At 32.0% G+C, this 21,958-nt stretch overlaps 1 protein-coding gene across 11 annotated transcripts in view; it reads right to left on the bottom strand.

The window, feature by feature from the left end:
• Dys (Dystrophin) overlaps window positions 1-21,958 on the bottom strand; it is a 576,591-nt gene that overhangs the window by 464,583 nt on the left and 90,050 nt on the right. For 7 of the 11 annotated variants that reach the window (XM_065498970.1, XM_065498974.1, XM_065498976.1 and 4 more), the window contains exons 4-10: window positions 13,344-16,994; window positions 12,161-13,284; window positions 11,963-12,050; window positions 5,433-6,518; window positions 5,069-5,313; window positions 4,840-5,007; window positions 4,590-4,776 (exon numbers count right to left, since the gene is read on the bottom strand). In XM_065498970.1, the coding sequence (XP_065355042.1) occupies window positions 4,590-4,776; window positions 4,840-5,007; window positions 5,069-5,313; window positions 5,433-6,518; window positions 11,963-12,050; window positions 12,161-13,284; window positions 13,344-16,994 (6,549 nt within the window). The remainder of the gene's footprint in view (window positions 1-4,589; window positions 4,777-4,839; window positions 5,008-5,068; window positions 5,314-5,432; window positions 6,519-11,962; window positions 12,051-12,160; window positions 13,285-13,343; window positions 16,995-21,958) is intronic. The other 4 variants (XM_065498978.1, XM_065498980.1, XM_065498975.1 and 1 more) reach the window with 3 other exon arrangements.

Raw genomic sequence — 21,958 nt, 5'->3', positions numbered from 1 at the left:
CTTATCGATAGAAAAATTTGTCTCTGTCTAGAGCAACTTTTCGATAGAAAAAGTTGTCTCTGTCTATAGCAACTTTTCTATAGAAAAAGTTGTCTCTCTCTAGAGCAACTTTTCCATAAAAAAGGTTGGAGCAACTTTTCTAAAGAAAACTTGTCTCCAATTGGAGCAACTTTTCTAAAGAAAACTTGTCTCCATTTGGAGCAACTTTTCTAAAGAAAACTTGTCTCCATTTGGAGCATCTTTTTTAAAGAAAACTTGTCTCCATTTGGAGCATCTTTTCTAAAGAAAACTTGTCTGCATTTGGAACAACTATTCTAAAGAAAACTTGTCTGCATTTGGAACAACTATTCTAAAGAAAACTTGTCTGCATTTGGAACAACTATTCTAAAGAAAACTTGTCTCCATTTGGAGCAACTTTTCTAAAGAAAACTTGTCTCCATTTGGAGCAACTTTTCTAAAGAAAACTTGTCTCCATTTGGAGCAACTTTTCTAAAGAAAACTTGTCTCCATTTGGAGCAACTTTTCTAAAGAAAGCTTGTCTCCATTTGGAGCAACTTTTCTAAAGAAAGCTTGTCTCCATTTGGAGCAACTTTTCTAAAGAAAACTTGTCTCCATTTGGACAACTTTTCTAAAGAAAACTTGTCTCCATTTGGAGCAACTTTTCTAAAGAAAACTTGTCTCCATTTGGAGCAACTTTTCTAAAGAAAACTTGTCTCCATTTGGAGCAACTTTTCTAAAGAAAACTTGTCTCCATTTGGAGCAACTTTTCTAAAGAAAACTTGTCTCCATTTGGAGCAACTTTTCTAAAGAAAACTTGTCTCCATTTGGAGCAACTTTTCTAAAGAAAACTTGTCTCCATTTGGAGCAACTTTTCTAAAGAAAACTTGACTCCATTTGAAGCAACTTTTCTAAAGAAAACTTGTCTCCATTTGGAGCAACTTTTCTAAAGAAAACTTGTCTCCATTTGGAGCAACTTTTCTAAAGAAAACCTGTCTCCATCTGGAGCCACTTTCTAAAGAAAATCTGTCTCCATCTGGAGCAACTTTTCTAAAGAAAACTTGTCTACGTCTGCAGCAACTTATCTTTAGAAAACTAAAAAAAAACTTTTCTATTGTATTGTACCACTGTTGCTGTGTGTCAAAGTATTTTAGGACAACATCATTGTTGAGTATCATTAAGACAAATAATTAACACAAAGATCAAAGGCAAGAATGTGCACTCATTTCCCAAAATGCCATTCTCCGACGTAACAAATACTGCTACTAACGCATACTTCACAACACATTTCTACGATCTCTTTTAAATTCAAAACTAACTAAAAATTTTAAAGAAATTCTCTTTCATTTCTATCTCTTTCTCTCTAGCTAACTCTTCCTAATAAAATTTATTGAATATATCAACCAAACTAAATTGAAGCAAATGAATCAAAATAAAAAAAATTAAAGAAACAAAAATTCAAACCAATTAACGTTGATGCGATATAATGGCACACGTTTGTGGCTGCGGTTGGGATGTCTGGCATTCGACACACATCAGCCACTATAAAATTTGTTCGTCTGTTTATTGATTTTATCGATTATATCCCAACAAACCATCAATCAAACTCGTGTATTAAAATGACTCATTAAGAATATGGCCAAAATTGATTGATGGTCTATAATTGAAATCAATACAGGGAAATTCTAAATGATAAAATTTTTAAATAGTTTTTCTCTAATGCTCTATGGGAACGAGTGCTGGTGTGTTTGTTTAGTATTTAATTAATTGTATTGAAATGAAAATAAAATTTAAATTAAACACACATGTTGAGCGCCTTTTTTTGGTTGAGAATGTTTTTCATAAATTTGTTAGAAGGTTAATGGGTGTGCAAAACTATGAAAAAAAATAGTCCATAGAAAAATAGAAAAATTATTGTAAATTATTTTAATAAGCAAGCAAGTGTTGGCCGAAACTATGGAAAATCGTAAATTTTGTGTTTATTTTTTTTAAATGTTTGTATAATTTTATTACTTTGCCAATAACAGGCATCAGATTTGGGAAACAAATTATTACTATTTTGGTTTATATTCAACCATTAACACAGATGTGTTGATTTAAAAATATTATTTGAATACAATTTTAAAATTAATTAAACAGCATTTAAGTAGGCTGTAGTTTTGGTATAGAAAAAGTTGTCTCTCTCTAGAGCAACTTTTCTATAGAAAATGTTGTTTCTGTCTAGAGCAACTTTTCTATAGAAAATGTTGTCTCTGTCTAGAGCAACTTTTCTATAGAGAAAGTTTTTTCTGTCTAGAGCAACTTTTCTATAGAGAAAGTTTTCTCTGTCTAGAGCAACTTTTCTATAGAAAATGTTGTCTCTGTCTAGAGCAACTTTTCTATAGAAAAAGTTGTCTCTGTCTAGAGCAACTTTTCTATAGAAAAAGTTGTCTCTGTCTAGAGCAACTTTTCTATAGAAAAAGTTGTCTCTGTCTAGAGCAACTTTTCTATAGAAAAAGTTGTCTCTGTCTAGAGCAACTTTTCTATAGAAAAAGTTGTCTCTGTCTAGAGCAACTTTTCTATAGAAAAAGTTGTCTCTGTCTAGAGCAACTTTTCTATAGAAAAAGTTGTCTCTGTCTAGAGCAACTTTTCTATAGAAAAAGTTGTCTCTGTCTAGAGCAACTTTTCTATAGAAAAAGTTGTCTCTGTCTAGAGCAACTTTTCTATAGAAAAAGTTGTCTCTGTCTAGAGCAACTTTTCTATAGAAAAAGTTGTCTCTGTCTAGAGCAACTTTTCTATAGAAAAAGTTGTCTCTGTCTAGAGCAACTTTTCTATAGAAAAAGTTGTCTCTGTCTAGAGCAACTTTTCTATAGAAAAAGTTGTCTCTGTCTAGAGCAACTTTTCTATAGAAAAAGTTGTCTCTGTCTAGAGCAACTTTTCTATAGAAAAAGTTGTCTCTGTCTAGAGCAACTTTTCTATAGAAAAAGTTGTCTCTGTCTAGAGCAACTTTTCTATAGAAAAAGTTGTCTCTGTCTAGAGCAACTTTTCTATAGAAAAAGTTGTCTCTGTCTAGAGCAACTTTTCTATAGAGAAATTAGTCTCTGTCTAGAGCAGCGAAATGCAATGAGCTCTCAAATGAGCTCTCTTGTTTTTGTTTTTACATGTACGCAAGCACACACATTGTATAAAAACAGTCAGTCTCGCATTAGCATTGATAGAAGCAGGTTGTGTTACGCTTTTATGCATGTTTATTTCATTATTTCAGCTATTTGTTTTTGTTTTTGCCAGAGAATAATTCTCAACTCATACAACTACAATATCTAAAAACTGTAGTGGTGTGAGTTTGCATTTCGCTGGTCTAGAGCAACTTTTCTATAGAGAAATTAGTCTCTGTCTAGAGCAACTTTTCTATAGAGAAAGTTGTCTCTGTCTAGAGCAACTTTTCTATAGAGAAAGTTGTCTCTGTCTAGAGCAACTTTTCTATAGAGAAAGTTGTCTCTGTCTAGAGCAACTTTTCTATAGAGAAAGTTGTCTCTGTCTAGAGCAACTTTTCTATAGAGAAAGTTGTCTCTGTCTAGAGCAACTTTTCTATAGAGAAAGTTGTCTCTGTCTAGAGCAACTTTTCTATAGAGAAAGTTGTCTCTGTCTAGAGCAACTTTTCTATAGAGAAAGTTGTCTCTGTCTAGAGCAACTTTTCTATAGAGAAAGTTGTCTCTGTCTAGAGCAACTTTTCTATAGAGAAAGTTGTCTCTGTCTAGAGCAACTTTTCTATAGAGAAAGTTGTCTCTGTCTAGAGCAACTTTTCTATAGAGAAAGTTGTCTCTGTCTAGAGCAACTTTTCTATAGAGAAAGTTGTCTCTGTCTAGAGCAACTTTTCTATAGAGAAAGTTGTCTCTGTCTAGAGCAACTTTTCTATAGAGAAAGTTGTCTCTGTCTAGAGCAACTTTTCTATAGAGAAAGTTGTCTCTGTCTAGAGCAACTTTTCTATAGAGAAAGTTGTCTCTGTCTAGAGCAACTTTTCTATAGAGAAAGTTGTCTCTGTCTAGAGCAACTTTTCTATAGAGAAAGTTGTCTCTGTCTAGAGCAACTTTTCTATAGAGAAAGTTGTCTCTGTCTAGAGCAACTTTTCTATAGAGAAAGTTGTCTCTGTCTAGAGCAACTTTTCTATAGAGAAAGTTGTCTCTGTCTAGAGCAACTTTTCTATAGAGAAAGTTGTCTCTGTCTAGAGCAACTTTTCTATAGAGAAAGTTGTCTCTGTCTAGAGCAACTTTTCTATAGAGAAAGTTGTCTCTGTCTAGAGCAACTTTTCTATAGAGAAAGTTGTCTCTGTCTAGAGCAACTTTTCTATAGAGAAAATTGTCTCTGTCTAGAGCAACTTTTCTATAGAGAAAATTGTCTCTGTCTAGAGCAACTTTTCTATAGAGAAAGTTGTCTCTGTCTAGAGCAACTTTTCTATAGAGAAAGTTGTCTCTGTCTAGAGCAACTTTTCTATAGAGAAAGTGATCTGTCTAGAGCAACTTTTCTATAGAGAAAGTTGTCTCTGTCTAGAGCAACTTTTCTTTAGAAAAAGTTGCCTCTTCCTAGAGCAATTTATATGGAACATTACTACTTACACTAATTTCCGACAAACGCTTTTCCAAATCCTCCACCGATTTACGATCTAAGGGGCGATCAATTAAATCTTTAATGCGTTTTAAGCCCTTAAAGATCAGCTCTTCCAAATTGATACCCTTCATGCTGACTTTATCCAAAGAGGAATGTGTATTGGAGCCATCTCTGGATGCGGGATAAACTCTAGATCTGTAATGATGCCAACAATTTCAATAAAACTTATAAACAAACTTTAGTTTTGTAAAATCTTACTTGGCCTGTTGAACTTCTCGGAATTTCTCCCTCAAAATAATTTGACTTTTCATGACCACACGCGACAAGGAACCCTGTTTGCCATGAGTCTCCAGAACCAAAGAATCGCCCTGAGAAATTAAGGTGGCAGCATCGGGTGCAATAAGCATTTTCAAATCCTCTATAGCTCTGTAAGAAAGATAATTTTGTATTAAAATTTAGAGAAATCATAAGATATCATGTGGCCTACCTTTCGCCCTCCGTTGTCTTTTCAATTTTCTCTTTAGTTTTCTCTAATTTGGCCATCATGTATTTGGCACTATTTTCAAACTCCAAAACTCGTTGCTCCAGAGTTCCGGAATTGGCAAATGGTTTGGGTATATCGGCATAGGGACTTTTCAAGGTTATATTAGAATCATCTAGGGAGGGTGATTGAGGCAAGATTTTGCTAGAAAAGGCATTGGGTTTTTTGGTGGTGGGAGTCTCAATGCGACTCTGGGAGAGGATAGAAAAAACACAGTTAAATTTAAAATAGTTTTAAAATAAAATAGAATTTGAATGTTTTTAATATAAAATTGGCTCTCATTTGTTTAGTTATTGTGGTTAATGCATACCGTATCACTATCCGAGTCTAAAGGTTGAGTCATTTCCATAGAAAATCTGGGTATATCTTCATCATCGGAGAAGACCAAAGGTTCCACCTCAAAACTCAAATCCTTGTCAGGATTATAGAAACTATCACGAGCTTCATGCTCAGCCATGCTATTATCCAATTCCTCCATGGCCATTTGCAGTTGACGCCATCTTTTGGCTTTGGGCGGTTTAAAACTGGCCGCTGGGGGAGTATCTCCTTCTTCCTCAGAGTCTCTTAAGATATCGCGTTCCTTTTCAACACGTTTGCGTTTCTCATCAAAAGATATTCTTTGTTTTTCTACCCTCAAAATGGGTGTGCTAGTTTGGTGTATTGAGGGTCTGAGCTCCACCTCTAGATCCTTATCCCAAGCATTTTCTTCCGGCACAGTTTTGGGGGAATCACACAGCGAGCGTTTACTTTTGCTTCTTTTCACCTCTTTGCCTTGGGCATCTACTCTCAGGGAAGAGTCTGAATCTTCGGATAAATCCAATATTTGTACAGTTTCCACGTATTCGGGCTCAAAAGGTTCTACGGATTCTAATATGTTCACGGTGTCCACTATTTCTCCCTGTTGGGGCTCCAGGTCCCCAGACATATGCACCGACATTTTATCGCTGTGAATATTTTTCACCTTAATCTCTACCATTTGAGCGGGCGCCTCAGCACTTTTACGTTTGCTGGGTTTGGGCGGTGGTATATCCGTTTCCAGTTCGTGGGGATTCTTCGAGATCTGTGAGAAGAGAGCACTGGTTTCAGCTAAACGGAAGGTTTGTGGTGGCAACAAATCCGGCAACACTTGTTGGGACGTTTGACCACCCACAAAAACTTCTGAACCCACCTGTGGTTTTTGTGGACCTGCAGTAGCAGAGCTATTCGCTGAATCATTTACTTCCTTGGTGGGTGAATTGGAATTGGAGGAGGGTGTACGGGCCCTTCTTTGTCTTACCGTATCACTTACTATCACTATTTCGGTGTCTTCATCTTCGGGTTTTGTGTTTGCACGTGATGACTCCTGTAGTAGATTCTCCAAACTGCTGCTAGTTTCAAAACGTATTTTCAAACATTCCTAACAAAAGTTATTGTTGTGTGGTGTGGTGAGTTTTGGAAAAGGTGAAAATAAATAAAAACAACAATTTTTTGTAGCCTTTTTTTTTTGTTTCTTTTGGATTTTTGATAAAACTCTAAATGTTTCTTTAAAAAAAATGTCCAGAAAATTATAAAAGCAGCCAAGAATTTAGTAAAGCCCAATAGTAAAAAAAAAATACAAAACTAATTTTGAAAAAGCCAAAAATTAACTACAAAATTTTGAAAAAAATAATAATTAATAAAATTCCCATAAGCAATTGTTGGATAAATTTAAAAAAAAAAAATAAACAAAATGTGGTGAGTTAGGTGAGTTTCCAAGTGGTTTTTGGGGGACAAAAAACAAATGTTTTTAATAATTTTTTTACATTTTCATTTATTTGCTGAGGTTTATGTTGAGCCTTTTACCATTCTACATTTGAAATAATTCCAGTTCTTGGTTTTATTTTTTTTTTTATACGAAACAGATCTTTTTATGGATAATGACTTCAACCTTTTTGACTTTGTTGGTGGTGGTGGTGTTTGGTATGGATATGGATGGTGAATACGGTGAGTTTTATTACATGGTTTATTTTCTTATTATTATTATTATATTTTCTAAGAAAAAGCATGGTTTATAAGTAATTAATGAATGAATGTTGTTAAGGCATGTTAAGTTTGAATAATATTTTGTTATAATGTTAAATTATAAAGTCTATGATGTTAAAGGTATTTTGTTAACAAAAAAACAATTATTATGATTAAATACTATAGATACTAAATATTTATCTACCTTTCATTTTAGTACTTATTATATAAAAATAAATTTTTGTAAGAAATATAAAAAAAATAGTTGAAGAAGCATTTTTTATCAAAAATATTTTTTAAGTAAACAAGTTTTTCTTAGAAAAATATCATTTTATTGTCAAAAATCCCTTTTTTGTTTTTCTTTAATATAGATTTTTCATTATTTTCATTTTGGAAAAAAACTTTTTTGGGTTAAAAAAAACTTGTATCCTTTTTGTGAAAAAGCTTTTGAAAAATATTAAAATTTGTTGGAAAAAAAATATTGTTAGTGAAAATTTTTTTACTCTGTATTAAAAAATACAGTTTTGAACAAAAAATTTGTTGAAGAAGCTTTTTTTTACCAAAAATATTTTTTAAGTGAAAAAGCTTTTTTTAAAAAAAATTTCCACTTTAATTTTATTTAACAATTTTTTTTAAAATAGTGATGAAAATGCTTTAATTTAATTTTAAAAAATATAATTTATGGTTTGTTTTATTTTTTAAAGCAGTTTTTTTAAATTAAAAAAAACTTTTTGTTTAAAAAGCTTTAAAAAAATTACATTTTATTGTAAAATATCCCTTTTTCCATTTTCTTTAGATTTTTCATTTTGGAAAAAAAAATTTTGGGGTAAAAAAACCTTTGTTCCTTTTTGTAAAAAAGCTTTTGTAAAACATTAAAATTTTGTTGTTTACCAAAAATATTTTTTAAGTGAAAAAGCTTTTTTTAAAAAAAATTTCCACTTTAATTTTATTTCACAATTTTTTTTAAAATAGTAATGAAAATGCTTTAATTTAATTTAAAAAAATATAATTTCTGGTTTGTTGCATTTTTTAAAGCTGTTTGTTTAAATAAAAAAAAAACATTTTGTTTAAAAAGCTTTAAAAAAATTACATTTTATTGTAAAATATAATATCCCTTTTTCGTTTTTTTAATATAGATTTTTCATGATTTACAATTTGGAGAAAAAAATTTTGGGGTAAAAAAACATTTATTCCTTTTTGAGAAAAAAGCTTTTGCAAAACATTAAAATTTGTTTGAACAAATTTTTTGTTAGTGAACATTTTTTTACATTAAATTAAAAATATAGATTTTGAACAAAAAATTTGTTGAAAAATATTTTTTTAATTAAAAAACTTTTCATAAAAATAACACTTAATGTCGAAATATAAAATAGTCGACTTTTAATATAGTGAAAATGCTTTAATTTTAAAAAAATAGAATTTTTGCTTATATAAAATATGTTGCATTTTTTAAAAGCTTTTTTTTAAATTAAAAAAAACTATTTGTTTAAAAAAGCTTTTTTTTGGGTTTATTGGAGGATATTTTAATAGAGAAGAAAGTTTTCTGTTAATTTTTGTTATAAATACTTTTCTTCATGATTGTTTTAGGGAAGAATTAAGAAATACAAAAATATTTTTTTTTTTGGTTAAAAAAAGAGTTTGGAATCATTCATTGCGAAAGGTTTTTTATGTAAAAAAATTTCGTTGGAATAAAACATTTATAGAAAAGTGAAAATTTTGCGATGAAAATAATTTTGTTAAATAAAAAATGTTTACGATTTTTTTATAGCTTTTTATAAAAAAAATTACTTTTTGTAAAATAAGCTTTCCGTTTCTAAAAAGAAACAAGTTTTCTTCTAACGCTTTTCATAACAAAAGAGTATTATTATTTTTACTAGCATCCGGTGGTCGAAATTCTACCATTTTTAAAACGCTTTTTAACACTTATGGAAAGAATTTTGAAAAAAAATGTATATTATGCATATCTAGAGAAAAGAACTTTTAAACCATATATGTTTCATCAATATTGGTGGACAATAACATACTTAAAAGTGTACCACAAAAAAGTGTGGCCTATTTATATATAAGATTTTAAAAATCTTTTCTGTAGTTCTGTTAATTTATTTTCTGAAAAACATTGGCTCAAAATTTAATTCTAAAAACTTTTTTATTTAAAAAAAAAACAAACGATTTTCAAAACCAACATTTTTTTAAAAAAGGCTTTTATTAAAAATAAATGTTTGCTCAAAGCAAAATTTTTCAGGAAAAAAATCTTAAAAAAGCTTTTGTAATTTTTTTTTTTGAAAGCTGTTGTTAAAGTTTTTTTGTTGAAAATTTTGACTTTGAAAAACATTTAACGAAATAAAAAACTGTTTTGTATAATACAATTTTTAAGATTTTTCTTATCTAACTATAATTGTACAAATTATACAGGTATGAATCAGCTGGTTTCAATAGAAAAATAACAAAAGAAAATGTCAAAATGGTTGTGTTTTGAAAAAAAGGACAAATATATTTCACAGTAGTTGCCTATTGAAAATTGTATTTTTTTTCTCGCTCTGCAAACCACAACCATATCTGTAATAATTGTTTGCTCAAAACAAAACTGCTCAAAAAACCTTAACAAAAACTTTTTGGAGAAAAAAAGCTTTTGTAATATTTTTTCTTGTAAAGCTTTTACTATTTTTCTCTAAAAAATTTATGTTTGAGGAAACAATTATTTTTAAAATGGTTTGTTTTTGGAAAATTTTGATTTTTAAAATCGTTTAAGGAAATGTGTTTCCTTTACAATAAATAAAAAACTTTTTTTGTATAATTTAATTTTTAAGATTTTTCTTATCTGAAACAAGTTTATTTTTTCAAATCATTTTCTAAAGATTATTGATTTTTTGTATTGAGATTTAGATTATTGATTTTGTCTTAAAAAAGCTACTTTTGCTCAATTTTGCTTCAATGAAAACCTCTATTAAACTAATTTTCCAAAAAAACTTTTATATCCAAAAAATTTAATAAAAAGTTTTTTCGGTGAAATAGTGGTTTATACATATTCAAATTTGGTTTTAAGAAAATTTTAAAAAAGTTAGTTCGGGAAAATTTTCAATTTAATAAAGAAAGATTTTTTGTTAAAAAGATTCTGTTGTTAAAATGTTTGCTTAAAAAAGCTTTTACTTTAAAAAAAAGCATAGGTATATTTTAAATTTTATTTTTAATAAAATATTTTCTTTGTGAAAAATTTTTGGAAGAAAACATCTTTGTTTATATTAAATTTTTATCTAGAATTGCTTTCATTAAGAGTTTTTCTAAAAAAATTTGTTGGGGAAAATTTTCATTTTAATAAAGAAAGCTTATTTTAAAAAAAGATTATGTTATCAAAGTTTTTTTTTTAAAGAAAAGCTTATTTTCTTAAATTTTTTTTAGTTTTATAAAAAATTTAATTTTTAATTAAAATATTTTTTTTTTAAAAAAATAAAAAAAAGAAATTATGTTTTTAATTTTTTTTTTTGTAAAAAATATTATGAGATTTTTCTTAAAAAAAAAAATTTCAAAATTTTCTTAGTGAAAACATTTTTATTTTTAAAAATATATTTTTGATAAAAAACATTTGTTTGGGGAAAAAGATTTACTTTAATTATAAAAAGGCTTTTATTACTATAAATTTCTGAAAATATTGTAGTTTGCCAAAAAAGTTAAGTTTTAATAAAAAGCTTTCGTTTGGAAAAGCTTTATTTTTATGGAATAAATCTTTTTTTATTTTCTTATTTTTTGTTATTTCTTTCTTTTTAATTAAAAAATTAAAACGTTTTTGATAAGAAACAAATTATTTTTAGTAAAAAAAGCTTTTTTTGTGAAAAAGTTTAATTAATTGTTATTTTTCTTCATGAAAATCTTTTGTTAACAAATTAAAACAAACAGTTTTCTTTGGAAAAAGGTCATATCTATATATATAAAAATGAAAAGGTCCATGTATGTAATGGCGTCACGTGAGAACGGCTGGAGCGATTTGGCTGATTTTTTTTTATTATTCGATTCGAAATTTTCAAGAGATGTTTTGTAAACAAACAAAATTCAGAAATTCCGGGAAAAACTCGACTTTTTTTTGATTTTTTTGAGTCCAGTCAACTGTAATAAAAAAAGCTCCCTAAAGTATGCAGTACAAATTTAGATATTTTATTTGCAAATAAATAAGAACAGGCAGGTGTATGTGGGTTGGAGAAACTTGAAGAACTAACATTAGTAAATGCTACCGGGCGAAGCCGGGGCGGTCAACTAGGCATTTTATGTTTGTATAGAAAAAGAGCTTTTTAATTTAAAAAAAAATTGTAAATAATGAACGAGGTAAGTAGAGCTTTTCTGAAATATTTCAGCCATTTATAAATCATAAAAGTATGTACTTTGAATTCATATAGTTCTATAAATTATAATTTATAGTGCCACAAATGGTAAAAGTAAATATCTTTAAAATAAATTTCCCATCTCCTTTTAAAATAACAAGGTGTTTAGGCGGAAGTAAAACGTTTAATACCTTCAATTCTCTTGAAACTTAAATCTAATTTCAAAAAATCTCAAACAAATATTGTGAAAAATTTACAAATTCAATTTAGTATGTATAGAAATAAATAAAAACAAAATGTAAAATGTTAGTCAACTTAAAAAGTAAAGCAATTATTCAAGTGTAATAAATAAGCAAACAAATACTATAGATACATTTAGACAACAAAAAAAATAGATAAATATAGAAAATAAACCAGTAAATACTAGCAAATATATAGAAAACTAATGAAATGGAAGAAACAATTACCAGCCAGACAATTAAAGTAAAATAACACAATGAAACATAAAACAGCAAATATGTAAGTAATAAAATTAATTTCTTAAACTCACCACTACTATGGCTATAACCTGTTGTTGCAACTTTTCAATTTCCGGATTGGAGGGTACATTAATCTGTTTCAAGTCATGTTCCATGGCTCTGTAAAACAATAATGAAAATTCAATAAAAACTTACACCTTCTTGCCTGAGCAAACAAATTATTAGAGTGGCAACTGATTGCTTTTATGTAACATAATACTTATACCAACCTTAAGGTGTCCAATGATATGTTGTCTAGATTTTGTAAGGTCGTTTTCATTTCCGTTAATCTTTTAATGACATCAGCACTGGTCAGTTTCAAATATGTTACCTTGAGATCATCGATCTTTTGTCGTGTATCTTCCATGCACACTTGATCACACGATTTGGCATATTCCTCATAAATGTCTTCACACTTTTGTAAGATACTTTCAAATTCCAAGAATATTGAATTTCTATTGCGTATTTCTTGGTGACCCTCAAATCTACGGCTCAACTCTTCGGCCACCTCAAAGCATTCGTCCAATTGTTGGGCCAGTTTGATAAGACCTTCCAGAAAGATCTTAGATTGTGTGACATTCTCGCCCAAAGCATTGTACAGGTGTTTCAAGGCATCGATACGTTGACTTAACTGCTTGGGAGACTTGGTGTACTTATCCTCACAGACTTTGCGGCCTGTCTTAATAGTGCTTTCGATTTCCGGCTTAATTTCCGATAATGTTCTATAGATTTGCAGACATTTTTGATATTGCACCTGCACGGTGGAGGGACCGGCAGTAGCTACATCCAGTACCAAGGTAGATCTTTCCACATTTCTCAATTCCGCCACCGCTCTATTCAAACGTGATTCATAGGCCGGCTGGGGAGCCGTGCACTTGTTCAGTTTCAATTGGCAAGATTTGTAACGCAACTCCAATAAATTTAATTGATCCTGCAAACGATTGGCTGCCTCCACTTTGCCATTGCCTTGATGTTCGGCTATTAAATCATCTATTTCCTGGAAACACTTTTCATTTTCCTTGAATTCCATGGCCAGCTGTTGAAAATCTTCTGGTAAATCCTCTATGGTCACATCATTCTCCAAATGTTCACTAAGAATTTCATCGACTCTGGTTAGCCAAGATTCGAATTGTTCCACACACTTTTCAGATTGTTTGGCTTCGTTAACCTCTTGTTCGAGTATTTCGGCACGTTGTTTGGCTTTGTGTTGCAGCTGGGTCCAGCGTTCGACAATGGTGTTGATCTCTTGGTGTATAGAGTCGGCCATAAATTCATGGGTAATTAGTTCATGACCAATTTCTTGAATTTTTTCCAACCAGTCGTCAGAATGTCCACGCAGAACATTCTCCAAGTCCTAAACAAAGAAAATTAAATAAATTTGATCAATAAAATCCAAACAATTGTTCTACTCACGTCTAATTCCTCAATGATTTCCTCGGCATCAGCATTCTCTGGCGTTGAGCGCATCTTATTCTCCAAACGATCCAAATAACCCGATTCAGAAACCATGAATTTCTTAAATTCACCAAGTTGTGTAGAGATATGCTCCAGCAGAGCACATTTCTTGTACACCAAAGCCGTAACCTCCGTCCAGCGGGCATTTAGGCGAGTAAACTTTTTAGCCAACATATTGTATTTATCCTCCACATTTTCCACTCCTCTCGATTTCAGTTCATCGATTTGCAACAAGCACTCTCCACCCAACTCATTGAGTTCTCTAAAATTAACAGATTCCTTTTCGCAGGTCTCTTTTAAAGCTTGAAATTTGGTTTTCAAATGGAAAAGTTCATTGGAGTTTTGTATTTGTCCTATAGAGGTTTTGGGTGTGTTGGTGTGTAAATTGTCCAGCCATTTGTCGGTTTGTGAAAGTCTTTCGAAAATCTCCTCGGTTTGAGCTTGTACTTGCACCTTCTTTTGCAGATTCTCTTTGTAGAGTGTTTGGATTTGCACAAAGAACTCATTGAGTTCTTTAATTTGGACTACCAAATGCTCTCGGTGCTGGGGTTGAGCATCTTTGATTATAATTTCGCTAAAATTACGAGCACTGATAACATCTATTTCCACCTTACGCAATTCCATGGAGTTTTGGGCCTCTGTGGTACAGGTTTTACGCTCTTCGTTGTAATTCTCATCATCCTTGAGATTGGACTCCAGTTTTCTTAGCACTGCCATTATGGCATTGTATTCGGCTGTAAAATGATTTAAATTCTCTATGGCTGTAGTTTGTTTAATAATTCTTTCATTGATTTGTTCTTGAGCCTTTAGCCATTTCTCTTGAAACTCAGAGCTTAGAGTGTCTGGTCTTCTTTGCTTAATAAACTCATAGTCCTCTCTGAGATTGTCTAAATCATCATTTATTTTATTAAGTTGTTTGAGACGCTTTTGCATGGGTTCCAGGGAATCTACAATCATTTGTGTTTCCTGTACTTTGTACACAAACTCCTGCAGATTTTGTAATTTCTCCTGCACCTCATCTAGGCCACCCTTATCCTGTATTAAGGTTATAATGGCCTTTTTCATATCATTCCAGGATTCATAGAATATATTAAAATCCTGCTTCCATTCCATTAAGTCTTCCGTTAGAGAATTGGTTTTCTCTTTGGCCTGTTGGATTTCCATGCTTAAAGACTCCATATCACTAAGTCTTTGTTCAAGATCGGCTTTGGCAGCCGTATTGGAATGTTGTTTATACCAGTCGCGAGAATCGGCCAAAACCAATTTGAAACCCGTCAAACTATTGTAGAATTTTTCTTTCTCCAGCAATTTCACACAATCTCGGGCCTGCTTTTCCAGCGTAATCCTCAATTGCTGATAACGCTGTTCTATATTTTTGATTTGAGAAGCCTCCATTATAAGATTGCGGCTGACATCCTCTTTCTCACAGATCTCATACAGATCTTTCAACTCTCTGGTGTTTTCCAAGCGCGAATTGACTTCTTTTTCCAGTTTGTTGAGAAACTCCGATTGGTTGCGCAAACTTTGTCTTTGTATTTGATTGAGACGGTCTTCACAGTCATCTATGAAACCAAAAGCTTCTAAGATTTTACCCTCCAGCAAATAGAAATTGTCCGAGTTTCTTATCTTGCGTTTCTTGCAAGCCAAAGGAGACTGTTCTGTTATATGATTATTTTCTTCCTGATTGTCTGGCTCTTCCAATTCTTCGCCTTCTTCTTCTTCGCCAAATTTGATAATAATTTGGAAATCTATCCAATTATCAGGTTTCACTACCCGTGAATCATCATATGAAGCACGATCTCTGCCAAATTTAAAACCTTTTTGTTCTATTCTTTCGGTTTGCACCTCCACAATTTGCTTGAGGGCATCTAGTCTGTCTTCAAAGTTCTCCAGTTGCATTAACACCTGTTCGCCTTTGACATCTCCTTCCTGGAGAGTGGCAGCCACCATTTGTCTTAAATCTATTAAGTATCTTTCCAGTTCCAAAAGATCCTTGGCACAGTAATTCAAATCATTCATTCTCTTCGTTATGCTACCCAAATCAGTGACATCTTTACTTTCCATGTGCTTGAGATCCTGTTCTCTGGTATCCAGCCATCTGGTAAGGCATTTGTATTGCTGCAGCTTCTCTTGCCTTAAGTCACACCATTTCACCACATGCGACCATCTTTCTCCCAATGCTGAAAGTTTATCTTCCAAATCATTAAAGTTACCCGACTCATCATTGACAATTACCACCATATTGCTTAAACTATCCACCAATTCCTGTTGATGTTTGAGGTCTTCCTTGAGCAAATGGGCTTCCTGGATCTGATACTCAGCCTCTTTGAGGGAGGGACCCAAGGAGGACATTAAGGAAATACGATCTTCTATGTTGGTAAGGAAATTCTTAAGTTTATCAATTTGCTGAGTTTGAAACTCCGCCAAACGCATAAGTATCTTGGCCTGGACATCTAAAGCTCTCAAACGCAACGTCTCCCATCTTTCATTCAGCAAAACCATTTGCTGTCTTATCTCATTTTGATCATCTGTCGAAAGACCTGCTGACTTTTGAGATTCGTTTATCAGATTTGAGCCTTCTTCCAAAGCCTCGCCCACATACTGCTGGTGTTCGGTGAGTTTTAACATGAATTGTTCGTTGTCATGAAATTGAGCCTTGGCTGTTAGGAAATCGGTGGGTTCCGTTAACTCTTCCGACAAAATCTGTTCATCTTCCAACAGCAATGTAAGAACAGCTTCTAAGGCAGCTTGATAGGTGTTGATCTCTATGGATGCATTGGTGGCCAAACTGTGCGGCCTCGATTTGTCATCTTTCATTAGGAATGTAGCCAGGGTTTTGGGTTGATCCATTTCTATGTCCATAATACTCTTAATGGTATCACTGTGATATTTGGTCTTAATACCCGAGTCCGTATTACTGTTGGCCGTAGAACTAATATCGGAATGCTGTTCCTCATTGCTGTCTAGGGGTATTTCATCTAAATCGGTTATATTCACAGTTTCTCTATAGGCTTCCTGAGCCTTTTCATTATACAATAATACTTCCTGCATATCATCTTCCGCTTCCTCTTCTGTCTCCTCCAAAGACTTTCTAGTCTCCATGGCATGATACAGACACATCACATACATTTGTATGGACTTGTTATCCGGCTTATGGGTGTGCACATCTTCAGGATCTAAAAGTTTCTCTATCTTGAAATAACTATAAGCCAAATCAAAGGCAGTTCTCAATCTAGCCAAAGGATGTTTCATTAAGGCACCGGATAAGTCTACTTCCTGCAAATGAGCATCCAGTATAATAAGAAAGGCACGACCATCAGACCAACTGGTGGAGAAATCGTTAAGCTTCAAACCTCTGGGTTCACAGAACTGTCTAGCCCAATTTAACAGCGATTTTTCAACGCCATTACTGGAATGTGATTTGACTAGATTCTGCCCGTTAAACTCTAAGGCTATAAGCCAAATTAAGCCCAATATTAGTTTGGGATTACCCTCCACCACATCATCACTGGATATATTGACCAGCTTCACACCATGCTCCTGTATCACTTGCAAAACCTTATTCAAATTGTTGATGTGATGCACACGCATGCGACCTTTTTCGGGTTTCTGCAAAGAAAATGAAAAAGATAAATAAGTTTTCAATTTATGTTTTGGTCACTTAAAAGAAAAGAATTTTGAAAAAGGTCACAGTCATAAATATGTGGTAGAAATGAGGATTTTATTACGTTTTTAGTTTTATTTTTGTACAAACTACACGTTACATTAACATGTCAGTCGTTTTGTTTGTTGGTCCGTTAGTTGAGGCTAAATGAGTTTTGGATTGTACACCATTGCCATTTAGATTGACTAGGTTTTGCAAGAAAACACCGGTACCTATAGTAATTTGATATATAATGTTTAAGCGACTTATAACAGGAGAACTGACCAGATCACATATCTTTAAAAGTTGAAGATTTAGGACACTTTCCTTGAAGAAGAACTCAAAGGAGAGCAAATTATAATTCAACTGGAAGACACATTGAAGATAGACCAGATGTCCTTATATATTTGTTTCTTTAACCAGATGCCCTTAAACAAATATTAAAGGTGATAAGAGAGAGAATAGAACAAAAAGGTTTTAAATTTGGCAAAGATCAAGCTTCCTATGATGATTCCCAAGTTGTGAATCCCAATAATTAAGGAGAAGAAGTAGAATTCGTATAGCAAGAGGATCAACAGCAAACATCTGCTTTGGCTGCCAAAAATCAAAGCCTTAGGATTCTTAGATGACTGTTAATATAGGCTCAATCAAATGCAAAGACAACAAATAGTGGAGGGGTGCATACAAAAATAATATATAAGAAATGTTTTAAATATGAGAGAGATCGTGCTTCTTATGATGATTCCCGTGCAGTGAAACCCGACAACTGAATAGATTTCCAAATTATTAACGAATTTGGAAAAGGAGAAGACGACTTTATGATGTAAGATGATCTAAAGCAAAATAACTATATGAAAGAATAGTTTTCTTTGCCCTCCATGTGCTGGATCCTAAAAGCTTCTGGTTTCATAGATGACTGTGAAGTCGCAATCAAATACAAATTCTGAGCAACCAATCGGAGTTTCTCAATAAACTGAAAAAAGAAGTCAACTCGCAACACCAGATAGTTGAATTGGAAAGATACTTAATAGATTTAAGACAAATGGTGGCTGCCACTCTCCATTAAGGAGATTTCAAAGACGAACAGGTGTTAATGCAACTGGAAAACTTTGAAGATAGACTAGATGCCCTCAAGCAAATTGTGGAGGTGCAAACCGACAGAATAGAACAAAAAAGTTTTAAATTTGGCAGAGATCGTGCCAAATTTAAAACTTGATTCACGGGTAGTGAAACCTGATAATTGGATAGATTTCCAAATTATCAAATTTGGAGAAGAAGAAGAAGGCGAAGAATTAGAAGAGCCGGACAATCAAGAAGAAAAGAACCATATAACAGAACAGTCTCCTTTGGCTTGCAAGAAACGCAAGATAAGAAACTCGAACAATTTCTATTTGCTGGAGGGTAAAATCCTAGAAGCTTTTGGTTTCATAGATGACTGTGAAGGACGTCTCAATCAAATACAAAGGCAAAGTTTGCGCAACCAATCGGAGTTTCTCAACAAACTGGAAAAAGGAGTCAACTCGCAACACCAGATAGTTTAATTGGAAAGATACTTAATAGATTTAAGACAAATGGTGGCTACCACTCTCCAGGAATGAGATGTGCAAGGCGAACAGGTGGTAATGCAACTGTAAAACTTTGAAGATAGACTAGATGCCCTCAAACAAATAGTGCACAGTGGGGCAAAATCAACTATTTTTTGAATATTTAAATTGAAAATCGTTTATTTTTGAATCCATAATTGATATTGCTCTGAAATCTTTTGTATGTTATTCGTAATTTTGTTGTCTAATTAACAAAAATAATTCGAGTCTATTCGGTCCAAAAGTACGACAATTTTTAAAAAAGCGGACCAAGGTATGGCTAAATTTTAAAATTTCAATTTTGAAATGCATATATCTCGGAAATTGTAAGATAAATTTAGCACACGCAAGCATTTTTTTCAAGACCTAGCAGAGCGCTTTCCAAAAATATAAAAATCTTTCAAATCGGATAGCACGTGTTTAAAAATTTTACATGTCGAAGGTACCCTACGGATCATTTGTATGGCCCATTTTATTACCTTAAACTCGAATGCTCCTTGGCTACGCCCACGTCAAATTTTATCCCGATCGAACCAGCCGTTTAGAAATGCCAGATTTATTTCCAAAAAATTTTGAATCTTGAGTGGAGGTGCCAACCGAAAAAATAGAAGAAAACGGGTTTAAATTTGGCAGAGATCGTGCTTCATATGATGATTCACGGGTAGTGAAACCTGATAATTGGATAGATTTCCAAATTAATGTCAAATTTGGAGAAGAAGAAGAAGAAGAGGGGCAATTAGAAGAGCCAGACAATCAGGAAGAAAATAACAGTCTCCTTTGGCTTGCAAGAAACGCAAGATAAGAAACTCGGACAATTTCTATCTGCTGGAGGGTAAAATCCTAAAAACTTTGGGTTTCATAGATGACTGTGAAGATCGTCTCAATCAAATACAAACACAAAGTTTGCGCAACTAATCGTAGTTTCTCAACAAACTGGAAGAAGAAGTCAACAAACACTTAAAAAAACACCAGATAGTTAAAAGGTATCTATGCAAATGGTATAAGCTAACTAGTTTAAGTTAAAGAACCAATCTATATGTATAAAAATGAAATAGTCCATGCATGTAATGTCATCACGTGAGAATGGCTGGATCGATTTGGCTGATTTTTTTTATTCGATTCGAAATATTCAGGAGATGGTTTGTAATGAAAAAAAATTAAAAAATTTCGGGTAAAACTCGGAAATTCTTTTTTTTGTGAGTCCAGTCAACTGTAATAAAATAGCCCCCTAAAGTATGCAGTACAAATTTAGATATTTTATTTGCAAATAAATAAGAACAGGCAAGTGTATGTGGGTTGGAAAAACTTGAAGAACTAACATTAGTAAGTAACTACCGGTCGAAGCCGGGGCGATCAACTAGTAAAAAATAAATATGAAGCTTTTCTTACACAATAAAATTTTGAGTGGAAATATTTCCACATTACAACTATCTGCAGAAAACCACAGTAGTTAAAAATAGCTTTGGAAAATTTTGATATTTTTTTTTTGTCGCGTTCTTAATTCCGGGTTTCTTATTAAACCTACCTTTTGCATAAACATTGAACTACTAAAATTGTTTTACAAAATGTAAACAAACTAAATAATTTAAGATTTCTTTATTGTTTTCAACTTTCAAGGCGTACGAATGTCGCGTTCTCGACTTTAGAGAAAAATTTAAAATCTTTTTTCAGAATTACATCTGTTTGGAATTGGTGTTTCTCATTATATATATATACAATATTTCGTAACTACTTGTAGCTACACTAAATAGTAAACAAACTGTAGTTAGAAAAACAAAGTCAAGGTCTCACTGTAAATGGCTTTAAATACATGAGTGTATACAAATCACATACAACTTACAAACATCTATGTAAAAACATGAATGTATGAGTAACGTTTGTGTAAATACAGTCATGTTGTTTATGGCCATTATGTTCCTCAGAAAAAAAACCCCAACCAATCAACATACATTCAAACATTCAATTTAGTTTCCAAGGTCAGTTACAGATGATGCAAATAGTTTACACTGTACATGGGGTGACCCCGTTTGTATGGAGGAAAATTAAGGTGTTAAAATGTTCCCAACTAAAACAATTCACCAATTTATACTTTAAAATAAAATTCATTTTTTTTCAAAATAGTTTTTCAAAATGTTTTTCAATTTTTTTTTTAAATTTATTAATGAAAAAAAATGTATGACAAAACATTTTTTGGCGAAAAAAAAATCGAATTAAAAAATATTTTTACCGATTTTGACTCATTGTGGCCTTATTATATATACCGTTGCAATGGACCGATTTTCTCGATTTTAAATAGCAACCGAGCCGGGAGAATTCCCGATAAATTGATGTATCAATCATGTTTGTATTTTATTTGGGGGCTACGGAAAGTTGATTTCAACATACAGACGGACAGACGAACTTGGCTTTATTTGTGGGGTCGCAAATGAAAAATGTAAAAAATTAAAAACGGAATGACAAACTTATATATAACCTTGCCACTTATGGTGAAGGGTATAATGACAGATATGTACCCTTCAAAACGACATAAAAGTTATTAAAAACAAAAACCGAGTTCAAAATATCCGCCATCTGTTGTGAATCCCGCATTTTTATACCCTTCACCTTCGTGAGAAGGGTATATATAAGTTTGTCATTCCGTTTGTAATTTCTACATTTTTCATTTCCGACCCTATAAAGTATATATATTCTGGATCCTTATAGATAGCGGAGTCGATTAAGCCATGTCCGTCTGTCTGTCTGTATGTCTGTTGAAATAAATTTTTTGAAGACCCCAGATATCTTCGGGATCCAAATCTTCAATAATTATGTCAGACATGCTTTCGAGAAGTTTTCTATTTGAAATCATCAAAATCGGTCCATAAATAACGGAGATATGAGCAAAAAACCGGGACAACCTCGATTTTTTACCTATTTTTGATCTATATATGGATTGCTAAGTCATTAATATAGACAATATGGATATCTAATGATAGATATTTCAAAATCCATTGCAACGATGTAGATAAGGCTATAGTAAGTTGGACCTACAATGGATCAAAATCGGGAAAAATATTTTTTAACCCGAATTTTTTTTTCATCAAACAATTTTTATTGTTATACATTTTTTTCCCAAAAAAAATTTTTTTAAAAAAATTTGGAAAATACTTTTTTTAAAAAAAATTAAATAATTTAAAAAAAAAAATTTTGAAAAACAATTAAAAAAGAAATTTAATTTTGTTTGCCTTAAAATATTTAAAAAAATTTATTTTAAAGTATAATTTGGTGAAGGGTATATAAGATTCGGCACAGCCGAATATAGCTCTCTTACTTGTTAATACAAAATTTTTTTAAAAAAATTTCAAAAT

The sequence above is a fragment of the Calliphora vicina genome, chromosome 1, assembly GCF_958450345.1.
Source record: "Calliphora vicina chromosome 1, idCalVici1.1, whole genome shotgun sequence".
NCBI lineage: Eukaryota > Metazoa > Arthropoda > Insecta > Diptera > Calliphoridae > Calliphora > Calliphora vicina.
Note: the sequence above shows the minus strand (reverse complement) of the source record. Positions and strands in the feature narration are given on the sequence as shown.